Below are 12981 nucleotides of genomic sequence, written 5' to 3'. Positions count from 1 at the left end.
AAGAAGCTCAAAGCGGTGTTACGGCAACTGGGGTTCAGAGAGGTTACATCATCTTATCAAAGGCACACCTACGATAAATGGTGGGCGCTGGTGTTCGAGTCCTCAAGATGCAGGTATCTCCCTTGCGGTGAGGAACTTCCATGTTTGAGCTTGGACATTTTGTTCAAAGTAAAGCCCTAGATTGCACAAGGCATGGCGACAGGGAGGGCGCAGTCAGGGGAAGCCCACGTGGGCAGGATGCTGGAGGAGATTCTGAACCGGGAACACTCATCCTGTAACAACCCATTTTGCCTGGAAAGGGCTTCCTCCAGGCTGCGGCTCTTTGTGAGAGTCCTGGCGCTCCCTCTGCAGGTCTGCATCTAAAGGGCTTCCTCCAGGCTGCGGCTCTTTGTGAGAGTCCTGGCGCTCCCTCTGCAGGTCTGCATCTGGGCCCCGGGCTGCTGAGTGCAAGAGCTGGGTGCATCAGCCTGGCTGCGGGAGGGTTTCATGTGAAACACGTTTGTAATTTCAGGAAGAAAGCCAATTCAGCCCAAGATTCCCCTTTGAATCATGCTCATGAAAAAACAAAAAAAATCTCAAAGCTCCCTAAATACCGCCTGGCTCAGCAGAATCAAGCTGTTTCTGCTCTGAAGACAAAGAGAAAGTTACTGGGATTCAACGAGCAGAATTTCCCAAACTGACATTTCCTGCTTCTAAGAAGGAAAAGGAGCCTGAGGGACTCCAGCGATTTGCTCTGGATGGCTAATTGCTGTTAGCTCTTCCCTTCCTTTTAGTTCAACAGACAAAAAATAAAATCAAGGGAGTGTTGAGGTAGGAGCCACTCTGTGTGCTTTTTGTTTTCCCTCTCTAAACAAATCGAAGTTATAAAAAGCTGCACTGCTGCTCTGCTCCCTCCCCCTCCCCTGCAGATCTCTTGCTCTTGGTTGGAGTGTTCTTTAAATGGGTTATGCAATCTCACTCACAGCTATGAAGCCGCAACACACACACTTGCAGAGCTGGCTTCTGAAGTAGCCGCAGGCCACAGCCAGCTAGGACACATCCTGCTTTGACCACTTTCCTTCGTTCACCAACTGTTTGCCGAATACCTGTCCAAGGCCTGGTGCTCTTCTAGGCTCGCACATACAGGAGTGAAGGGCACACACACGGATCTCTCCCCGAGGGGTGAGCACATTCTCAAGAAGGAAGAGGTGGGTAAGGAAGTAAGAAAACCACCCAGAAGCATAAGTCAGAGGATGGAGGTCACAGGACCAAATACAGAGAGGAAGGGAGCAAAGGGCAGGGATTGCTACTGTAAATAAGGTGGTGTAGGAAGGCCTTCTGAGAAGGACATTTGCGTTAATATCAGACCAGGACCATGGGCAAAGCCCACACAGCCAGCTGAGGGGACAGAGGAAGTGCAAAGACCCAAGACTCCGTGTGTGCACAGGCATGTTCACAGGTGTGCATTTGTCAGCATGCATGTGTGTGAGCATGTGTGCCCTTGTGTGTCTGTGCACATGAATGCTATATAGTTAATGGGCAAAAAAGGTTGAAGTAAACATTAAAGATCCAAGGAATATTATTTAGCCATGAAAAGGGAATGGCGCACTGAAACATGCCACAACATGGCTGTGTCCAAACAACAAACAGCAAAGAAGGCAGACACAAAAGGCCACATATTGCAGGATTCCATGTATATGAATGTTCAGAATAAGGGGGAGCAAGGCGTACCTGTGTCTGGGCAGGTTGGACTGCCTAGAGTTTCCTGGGGCCAAGGATGCCCATGAGTTCCTATAGGATGGGGTCCCATAGAAGAGAACCTAGACTCAGTCCAAAAGAACTGCTGGAAGGAGACCTTGAAGATGGGGATCCAGATACATTAGCAGTGTCTTAGAGCCTTTGGATGGAGAGAGTGACCAGCTAGGCGGAGGGAAGATGCATTTACCTGGGCCATGAGAGCCAGCAATGGGGACAGAGAGTCTCTGCAGGAGAAAACACAGTTTTAAACCCACCAGATCCAGAGAATGAGTAGCCCAGTTGGGAGAGGGGAGAAGATCTAACTTTAAATCACCTTTGGCGCTCCAATTATTAGAAAAGACTTGGCATTACCGTTTCTTTGTGAAAGGTCACTGGGCAATTTCAGGTGACCATGTGGCTTGGTATTACCTGACAGAGGCCTGGGCCTACTTGGCGTTTTTATCTGGGGTCAAAGGAAGAGCCAGTGCACCAATGAGTTCATTGAGAAGGACGAAGTGAGAGAACAGAGCTGTCTTGAGTCCTACACACTCAGTGTTCTCGTTATATGAGCAAAGGCATTGGCTTTCATTCCAAAAAACCCGAATCTGCTCAGAAATTCCCACCAGTTTGGTTCATGGCTCCATTTGGAGTGGGGCCCACTGGATGATGATCTGTAGTGGTCTGGGACCCAAAGATAATCTTTGGTGTTGATTTGCTTCTTCAAACTGCAACCAAGGTCAACAGGGCTCTCTGAATCAGGGTAACCCCTTTCTGTGGAGCTACTCGGAAGTTGTCAGTCCCAAAGGGCTGCTGTGCTGTGTGGCTGGTGTTTATTTGTATGTTATAAATACCCAGCGTTGTGTTCGACAATCCATGGAGCTATGGATGGGACTGGTTTTAAAGCTGATGCATATGCCTGCTCAGGGCTAGGGAAGACAGCAAATACTGATGAAAACAAGCCTGGGAGGCCATGTGCCACAAAAGATGCAGGCATGTCAACTAGGGGACACAAACTCTTTTTGGTCATCTAATCATATCTGGTTTAGGTTTTGGCTAAATTGGAGAACTGCCATCTATAAAGAGAGGTGCAGAGAAGGTAATTCAGTTCTCACTTCTTTGAGCCTATTGGAAATAAGAGTCAATGGCAGTAAGATTCTGGTCTGGTTGAGTTTTGCTCTGGGTGTTTGAGCAGGTATGGGGTCACTCGCTCACAAAAGGATTCTTTTTTTAAAAAGGTATAATGGCTCTGGGAAAAAATTTGATTTTAATTCTGACTAAACCACAAAAACAACAAAGTAGAATCATATAGGAAGTTCCATTCTAATAGCCTTTTAGAGCAGCAGTTCTCAAACTTTACAGTATGTATCCAGACCTCTTCAGCATCCTTGAAAATACAGACAGCTGCATCACAGTCCCAGAGAGTCTAATTCTGGTGGTCTCAGGTGAGGGCCCAGCATCTACATTTCTGACAAGTTCCCAGGTGATGTGGATATTGCTGGCCCAGGATCCACACTTTGAGTCCCACTATGTAAAACACACCAGGTCCTTCTTTCAGCCCTCAGCTGAAGAGAGTCACCTTGCCCAAGGTCACGAACCCTCCCTGGAGGCCACCTGCAGACAGTGACTGGCTAAGCTGGTGTATAAGGCTCGGCCCCTCACCCTCAATGGTGACAGCTCTGTGGGTCAGTTCCCTCTTGGGCACTTGCCCCCTGGTTGGGGATGCTGTGTTGTTGACACAGCTTCTCTCTCTGCCCTGTCCTGCTTCCTTCATTTCCTCCACTGCTGTTTGTGGCAGATTGCGTTCTACACCCCAGGGAAAAGATATCTTCTTACTTCCATTCCTGTACCCGTTGTAAAGGGGACCTTATGGAGATGCTCTTTTTAGTTAAGGGATGGCCAACTGGATCAGGATGAGTCTTCATCCTATCACTGGAGGCTTATTGAGAGAAAACCATGGGAAGGAGCCAGGAGCAGAAGTTAGCAGGAATGTGGAAGAGAAGGGAGAGGGCGTCCCATATGATGGGGAAGCCAAGGAATCCAAAGATTGCTGGCCGGCTAGAATGCTACTGACTGCTGGAGGAAGCCATCCTTCCAGCCTCCGAAACCGCAAGCCAATAAATTCTTGTTGTTAAGCCAACCCATGGTGTGGTATCTGTTGTGGCAGCGAGGAAACTACATCCTTCCCAGTTACCTTCTTGTGTACTGATCCATTCCTGACCAACGTGCAGCTCTCTCCAAGGGATACTCCTCCTCGATGTCAGCTCCTTGGGGGATCACTCCTGACCGTCCACCACACCTCCCAATGCTCCTCCCTCAAGTTCAGGGGTCTTCGTAGGACTAACTACCCTCTGACACTAAATGTTATACGTTAACTTGTTTTATGTTATTGTTTGACCATCTTCCCCATTAGAATGGAAGCTCTGGGAGGGCAGGGGCTTTCTCTTTTGTTTACTATGGTATCTGCATGGCTGAGAACAGGGCCTGCCATAGGCCCTCAACCAATAACTATTGAACAAGTGAAGGAAATCTCAGGCAGGAAGAGCCTCACGCCCTCACCCATAACTCTAAGTGATACAGTGAATTAAAAAATCTAGGAAAGTCCAAGTTGCTTTCAAAAGCGTTATCTGTAATTAGTAATGCCTTACATTTTCTTAGGGTTTATAGTTTTTTTTTTTTTCTTCTAAAGCAGTTTATCCGATTTCTACAACAACCTCCATGGCGGGACACTTTCAAGTTTCTGAGAAGGAGAGAGGGTGGTTGGCGAGGCTGAGCGACAGGGCCGTATGCTCAATGCGGCCGTGGCGGAATGCCAGCTCCTGGTATCATGCCACCACCTCTGCTCTGTGTCGCGTCTGGAGCACACTCAGATCAGAGACTGCAAGGGAGTCTTCCCTTGTAATGCTCATATGGAGACATTTACTGCGTTTCCAGGGGATTGCAGTTCTCCCGCAGGGGCGTTTGGGATGTCTTTTCCAAATGGTGGTAATCAGCCTTTTGAGGATTGGATTCCAATTTTCTAAAAGCATGCTTCCTTTTGCTCCTCTTTCTTGGGAGCTATTTATTTATGTATTTTATTTATGTATTTTTCTTTACTTTTTGTCCCCTTATCTTTCTTTATTGTCTTTGGGAGTTATTTTTAAATGGCAGACCCTGCCGCCCCGCTGTTGTCCCTGGGCAGACCCTGCCACCCCAGCCTTGAGGCTGCTCCTTCCCCGCGATGACCCATCCCCGGGGTTCCGGGTCCTTCAGGTACACTCTGCCCAGTGAGATTGAAGGGCCGATAAGGGGCGACAAGAGAAGGCCCTTTGATCAGACACCTTGAAGGAGCAGAGCTGCGAAATGCGAGGAATGCCAAACATGCCAAGTGGAGTTTTTCTCCCTGGACTGCTCAAGGCGTGATTCCCAAGGGAAGGCAGAGGACGGCCTCCGGCAGGCATGGACCCAGGGCCGAGGGGCTCAGCACCAGAAGATGATTCAAGTGGCTCCGCATAGCAGCCGAAAAATCCATCCACAGAGTGCTTAACAGATATTTATCAATCTGCATAATTTAGCAGGCGACACCACTGCCAGGCCCATTCACGGCTAATAGAATGTTTCCTGGAAATATCAGTTTCTCTTCCTGTCTCATCAGCTCACCCGGTTCAAAAGCCTTTACTAATCTGGGGAGGCAACTGCAACCCATCAATTCCCAACCCTAACGAGGCTGCTTCCAGAGACTCTCAAAAAATCTTCGGAAGCCACTTCCGCTGCTCAGGGATGGGGCGGGCCACTTACCCTGGCTCCTTCTAATGCCTCAGAGGGGACCACAGCATTCTCCTAATTGCACATCTAAGTGTATATAAAAGCTGCCCTAACTGCACATCTAATAAATAAGTAAGTGTGGTCGGCGGCGTCTACAATGAGGATGGAATGAGGGCAGGGATGGGGTGTTGGGGTGGGCGGGGGTTCAGGAAATTCAAGCTGGTGCCAGGGCTGATCTATAAATGGTGATTTACAGACATGGAACCTTCCTTCTAGGAGGTCTTTTGAGCTACGCACTTGTCACTGTTTGCTCTCTGATGCTTCTAGCCTGCAGGCACATCTTGAATCTAACTCTCTAAACCCCACTGGAAATAGTTTCCATTTTAATTTATAATGGCTTTGAATGATTAGAGGGCGGGTCTGTCCATGGGCTTTGAGAGTACGGTAGAAGGACAGGGGACCGTTCAGCCTTGTCTTGGTGCAAGCTGATGCGTCAGTGTGGGACAGCCAGGTCCCCTGACACCTGTGGTGAGAGTCAGAATGTCCCAGAGATGAGAGCTGTCATCCTTTCTTGGGCTTTGATAGAAGGACTGCACATCCTCCTTCTCTTGAAGAGAAAAGCCCTGTGGAAACAGACTGGGTGCCGCCTTTTTAATCTCCGCCCCATGTGACAGCAAGAAACAATGTTCCCATATAGGTCATTTAATTCCCACCCAGATGTTCGCAGGGAAGAAAGGAGGAATTCTTGCTTGGCACAGCGCAACTGCCTGAAGCCAGAGGGAGGGCCTGCTGGAGGTACACTGTGCTGAAGGCTACTTGATGCTGCCAACTGCTCCCTTCTTGGTGGCCTAGGTCTGTCTACTGGATTTAAATACACATTGAGATGTTGTTCTTAATGAGCGGTGTCCCATTTCTACCTGTGTACATGCATGCACATGCTAAATGGACTCTGGTAATGAGGCTAAGATAGGGTGAAAGAGACTATGCAGCTGCAAGACTTTCACCGCCGGGGCCCTCCTCCTACTGCCCTGCCCGTTGCTAAACCAGGAGACTTAGCCATGAAGATGCCATCAGCTCCCTTCTCCAGGGATCTGTTCACAAGTCTGCATGGAAACCATCAAACCAGAACCATAAGGAGGAAGAGAGGAGACCTGAGAGGATGCAAAGGGAGCTTTCAAAGTGACATATTCTACTATGAACAAGAGCACAGAATTGGGGAGGCAAGCAAGGAGCTGCAGGGAAAACATCCTTGGGGTGAAGGAGAGAAATGGAAAGATTTACTGCGAGTAGATGAGAAGGCATTTAATAGCTCATAAAGCATTCTCAGACAGCATCTGGAGTTCTTCCTGATCATTTTATAGGAACTGGGACATGTAAGCAAGGGCCGGCATTCTGGGGTACAGGTATATATTATAGATTTTTAAATTATTTTTTGTTTTTCTTCACATACTGTAGTTTTGAAATTTTTTTGTGGACTGTATTTGCTGCTGTGTTAGGACTTTTGGGGGGATTTTTTTGAGCACGTGGTTCCTAAATACTATTGAAGTTGGCCCTGAGTTTCTGGACACACATGAAAGTCAGCATGCAGCCCGCCGAATGTCCCCAACACATGGGCCCCAAGGTTCTTGAGGGCAAGGCCCACCAGCAGCCCACCTGAGGTCTGGGCTCCAGCAAGGTGGGAACCTGTTCATTTAGAAGGTCCCAGTAGCAGATGGTGGCTGGGGGTGGGGGGTGGGGGGTGGAGCATGGCACAATCGAGATGCAGCTAACACCCAGCACTGTGCTGTACTCCACCTCCAGGGTAGCCCACACTTCACTCCCTCTCCCCACAAGGCTACTTGAGTGAGGATTCAGCTACTGAGGACAGGCTCTGAAACAAGAAGGGCAGCCAGGGAATTTAGAGCAAGCTACTGGGCAGCCTATTTCTGGACAGCCACCAGCTACCCTCTCCACAGTCCTGCTTCTGTTTTTGGTGGGTCACATGGAAACATTTGAGGGGACTCTCTGAGCTGCTGCCCGGCCTGCTGTGCTGTGCCGATGATTCGCTGGCGGCCCTCCACTGCTGCTGCCTGAACTTAAATGTGGGCTGTCTCACTGCTGCGCTGTGCAATCAAGTGCGCACACTGGGCCGGCGTGCCAGGGAGGGAGCTGCAGAAGAATCTCCAGGTGCACAGAATAGCAGTGCCACTCCCTGTCTCTAGGGCACTGCTGGGGGCTCCAGGTGGCCCCAGGGCCAAGGCAGGTATGCCACCTGGAAAGAAACCTGCATGGACCTTGCTCCAGTGTGCAGATGCTCTCCCTGCCCAGTCCTGACTTTGGGAAGGAAGCAGAGATGGCTGTGGGTGGGGGCCTCAGCATGGGCTGCACATCAGGACCACTGGTATGGTTTTGGGAATCTGCAGGTGGCTGGGTCAAGATGGGGACTGGTAGGGCTGGATAAGCTCTGAGGTTAAGAGCAGACCAGAAAGCTCCATTGTTCAACACTTCAATGTCAGCATGTCTGGATGTCCAACTGATGCAGAAATCAGAACTCTGGAACCATGGCCTGTGTCTTAGAATTCTGAGACTCATGTGTGCAGGAACCATGACAAATGCAGCTTTTTTTTTTTTTTACATGGGCAGGAATCGAACCCGGGTCCTCTAGCATAGCAGGCGAGCATTCTTGCCTGCTGAGCCACTGTGGCCCACCCACAAATGCAGCTTTTTAAAACACTGGTGATGATGTTGAGTGTGGGAAGAAGAAATAGGTATCTGCCTAGGTCTTTCTGCTATAGGATTCCTTAGCCATGGTTCGAGGTGGGTCTTTGGTTTTGCCTTCAAGTCCCGTCCCATGTTCAGCAGAGGTGGATATGCCCAAAGCTGATGGAACTCAGGCAACACTTGCCCTCTCAGGCCTCTCCAAGGCCTCCTCTTAATGCTATATTAAATTTGCATTCATTTCTTAAAGATCTGGATCTGCTTCCATGTCTCATGGTAACTCTCATGATGGGAAAATGAAATCTTTTATTCACAACTACTGGTGAGTTTTCTAGTGTGCCAATCATTTCCCCCTTTCTCTCTCCCTTCAATCTCTATGGATCAGTCATTATTTGGGGAATTCTTGGTACTCTTGAGCTCTGCCTGGATATCCTACTGCCTACTTGATGTCCCATCAAATCTAAAACTCTGCATGTCCTAAATGGAGCTAATCTGTTACTCTTCTGTGCTGGTTTGAAAGGAAGTATGCCCTCTAGAAAAGCCATGTTTTAATCAAAATCCCATTTCCCATTGAAAGGTAGAATAATCCCTATTCAATACTGTATGCTTGAAACTGTAATCAGATCATCTCCCTGGATGATGTGATTTAGTCAAGAGTGGTTGTTAAGCTGGATTAGGTGACGACATGTCTTCACCCATTTGGGTGGGTCTTGATTGGTTTACTGGAGTCCCATAAAAGAGGAAACATTTTGGAGAATGGGAGATTCATAGAAAGCAGAGAATGCTGCAGCACCACAAAGCAGAGAGTCCATCAGCCAGCGACCTTTGGAGATGAAGAAGGAAAACAGCTCCTGGGGAGCTTCATGAAACCAGAAGCCAGGAGAGAAAGTTACCAGATGATGCCATGTTCGCCATGTCCCCTTCTGGCCGAGAGAGAAGCCCTGACTGTGTTCACCATGTGCCTTCTCACTTGAGAGAGAAACCCTGAACTTCATTGGCCTTCTTGAACCGAGGTATTTTTCCCTGGATGGATGCCTTAGATTGGACATTTCTATAGACTTGTTTTAATTGGGACATTTTCTCGGCCTTTAAAAGTCATTCCGTTTCTGGTATATTGCATTCTGGCAGCTAGCAAATAGAACACTCCTAGACCCTCTCTTGTCTTATGTCCATCCTTTGGTTGATAAAAAAGCCTGGGGAGTCACTCTGATCCTATGCTCTTCTCTTACTGCTGTCCTCCTCTTGATAACATCTACCTTCTAAATATCTTGTTTCTTCTTTTGTAAGTCTTGTTCCATGTTCCTCCAACCTGTTCTGCACACAGCTGCCAAATGCTGCTTCTGTAACCATGACAATCTAATATATGGCATTGACTGAGCTGGCTGCTGTGGGCCCCTTCGGCTTCCTCTCCAGCCCTGTGTCCCAGACCAGTAGGAAATGCTTCCCCATCCTACAGGCTACTCCAACCCCTGCCCCCATCACTGTGCAGCCAGGCACACTATGCTCTCTGAGTCCAGGCTGCCTCCCTACCTACTTGTTCATCTGAAAACTTCTGTTCACCCTTTGAGAGCCAGCTCATACTCTGCTTTCCCTGGGGAGATGTTTATCTCTTTCTTAAACACAGTCAATGACTCCTTCCTTTAATCTATCACTGACTCTTGTGCAGACTTCATCATTTATTGATGACAGGTATCAATAAATGTTTTCTGAATGAATGAATGAATGAATGACTGGATGGCTTAATAGTAACTTTGTTAACTTGGTTGTCACTAAACTAGGAATAGGCTTGAGAAACCAATTAAACCTCAGAATTATTTTAAACAAGAAACATGTTATTTTAAGTAACAACTCAGTTGAGCTACAGCCAATGCTCCATATAAAGATACTGACTTTTCACATTTTTAATTTAACCACCTGGATAAGTTCTTCAAGTTTCAGTACAATTTTTTAATTCAAGACTAAATAGTCATACTTTTGGCTCCTTACTTTTCCTTATCTTGAAGCCAATTTTAGAGCCTTGCAATCATAGATTATATACCTCCATTTGTATACATTAAGTGCTATGTCATTACCTCTTCAATCTTCATTAGTACCTCACTTAGAGTTGAAATAAAGAGCAGAAATAAAGAAAGCGTCAACATAATAATAAATTAAAGTGAGCAAGTATGAATACTCGTTAGTATGTCTTTAAAAGCTTAGTGTGAGCAGAGATTTCAACTGCTGGATTTTAAGAAACTCTGCTCTAGATCGCAATCATCCATGTTGGCCTTGGATAGTCCTTTCAATGTGACAAAAAAGACTCAAATCCATCGTAACCAGGATTTTATTAAGGATCTGTTGCAGCAGAAAAGACACTGGGGCAGGTTGAAAAGAGAAGGGGAATTGATGTGCAAAGAGGAAAGGGATGAGTGAAGAGAAGACTGAGAAGAAAAAGTATGGAAGAAGAAAAAGCATGGAAAATGAAAAAGGCCACGTGGGTAAAAGGCACTTGTGGTGGTTCGAAGTTGAATGAACCCCGAAAAGCATGTTCTTAAACTGAACCCATTCTTGTGAATGTGAACCCATTGTAAATCAGTCCTTCTGATGAGGATACTTAAGTCAAGGTGTGACCCATCTGGATCAGGCTGAGTCTTAATTCTATTACTGGAGTCCTTTATAAGAGAATGAAATTCAGACACAGACAATTCAGAAAGAGAGAGAGAAAGCATCCAGAAGCTGAAATCAAGGGACTCCAGAAGAGAAAGGAGACAGCGTCATATGCCTTGCCATGTGACAAGCTGAGGACCAAGGATCACTGGTAGCCAACCCCAGAGGTCAGTCTTTGGGGGAGAAAACATTACCTTAATGATGTCTTGGTTTGGCCATTTTCCAAGCCTCAAAACTGTAAGCTAATAAATTCCCACTTTTAAAGCCAAACCATTTCACAGTATTTGCTTAAGCAGTCTAGGAAACTAAAACAGGCACAGAGCAAGCAGGAAGAAAGATGCAGTGAGATAGAAGTATAGCCCCTGTGACCAAGAAAAACAGAGGGGGAAAAATAAGCAGACAGGGCCCAAGTTATCTCCTGCAGCTTATACATGGAAACTGGGAAGGTTTTGGAGATAGCTACAGAACAGTCAGCCCCTCCCTTCCCCAAGAGCCAGATCCCTGCTGAACTGTTGCCAATGAATAATTCATCCATCATTGGCTCAGAATCTTTTCTTGGAATTAACTGAATTACTCATCAATTGAGTGAAGATCCTTCCCAACACAGAGGCATTTTTTTCCCTACCAATTTAATAAGGAAGCTAGCTAAGGGTAGATGTTAACCGGATACCTAAGATAAGCTCAGATATGCTGTGTGGGTTTCAAGCCTCTTTATGGATAACGGAGCTTGGAAAGCAATCTGGAATGACATAATGGACCAATATTGCTTTCTCTCTCTTCAAGCGAGTGTGGTTTTGATAGACTTAATATGTACTCAGGGTTTGAACTGTATACCATCTCCCTGTTATTCTCTGCCAGAGAATCTGAATGACAGCACAAGCCTTAGAGATATTTTTCCATTATAATTTTCAATTTGTTCTGGTCTGAAAAATGTGTGTAAATGAAAACAGAGAAAACCCAAATGCTGAAAACACTGTGGTTTCTGTTTACAATGACTTTGTAGAGCCCTTTCTCTTTGGAAAATGGCCATATTTTCCTAGATTTCTGATCGCTTCTGATGTGCCACAAAATAGTTGCCAGATTTGCATGGACTCCTCTCACTCTTTTTAATTTTTCATCTCTTTTTGACCTATCATCTCTTTCATTCTCCCCCTACCTCCCATCCCAAAACGCTTGGGAGAACTCAGGTTGGCTGCAGGATTCTGAAAGGTGTCACCGCATTTCCCCAATGTAGTCAGCTCCTGGCAAATTAAGGGACATGACAGTACCTCAAAGTACTTTCCCCCATCTGCTTTGGAAGAGCTGAGCCAGTCACCTTACCTTAAATAATTATAACAGCTTCAGTTTCCTTAGTGACAGCGAGGAAAAATATTTACCCAGGGAGCTCAGATTGGATTACTGTGAAGTAGTTTGTATACACTTAAATTAGCAGGGGTTTGGGGAGCCCGGAGACCTGGAGGCTGCGCGGTATAAGCACATCTATTCATTTCTGCTCCTGTTCTTCCGGCGGTCTGAGCGCAATTCACCCCATAAAGGAGACCACGCTTACCTTCCTCGGCTTCACTTTATCATGGTAGTCATACTGGAAGATTCCTTTGTAGCTCAGTCCCAGCCACCAAGGTATCCCCTGCTTGTCCTAGGACACAGAAAGAGGAGTGTGGGTACATATGGCCTTGCAGAAGATCAACGCCCACCAGGAGGAGACTTCCTGGCTCATATGAAGACAAAGGTAAATTCAATCTCCTTGAAGTGGATAGAGCCTAATCCTCCACTTGGAGGTAGATGGATACCATACAATCCATCTAATGTGCACAAATCCACGGCTCACAGGATAATCACAGATGTGTATTCATCACCACAGTCAATTTTAGAACATTTCTTTATGCCAGAAAGAAAACCCCAAACCCCTTATGCCCCTTTATTATCGACACTTAGCATTGGGATGGTACCTTTGTAACAAATGATGAGTATTTAAATATTACTGTTAACTCTAGTCCATAGTTTGCATTAGGTGCATTTTTTCCATATACCACCCTATTGTTAACACCTTGCAATAGTGATATACATTTATTCTAGTTCACGAAAGAACATTCTTGTATTTGTACCATTAAGCACAGTCATCATCCACCATAGGGTTCAGTATAAAACAGTCCCATGTTTTATCCTCTAGCTTTCCTTCTA

General features: G+C 46.5%; 1 protein-coding gene across 12 annotated transcripts in view; it reads right to left on the bottom strand.

Moving 5' to 3' along the window:
* Positions 1–12981, bottom strand: part of FRMD4A (FERM domain containing 4A) — a 452880-nt gene that overhangs the window by 90824 nt on the left and 349075 nt on the right. For all 12 annotated transcript variants that reach the window (XM_077169372.1, XM_077169370.1, XM_077169369.1 and 9 more), the window contains exon 11: positions 12350–12436. In XM_077169372.1, the coding sequence (XP_077025487.1) occupies positions 12350–12436 (87 nt within the window). The remainder of the gene's footprint in view (positions 1–12349; positions 12437–12981) is intronic.

Source organism: Tamandua tetradactyla, chromosome 7 (genome assembly GCF_023851605.1).
Source record: "Tamandua tetradactyla isolate mTamTet1 chromosome 7, mTamTet1.pri, whole genome shotgun sequence".
Lineage (NCBI taxonomy): Eukaryota > Metazoa > Chordata > Mammalia > Pilosa > Myrmecophagidae > Tamandua > Tamandua tetradactyla.
The sequence above is the reverse complement of the archived record's forward strand: the minus strand, read 5'-3'. Positions and strand labels throughout refer to the sequence as shown.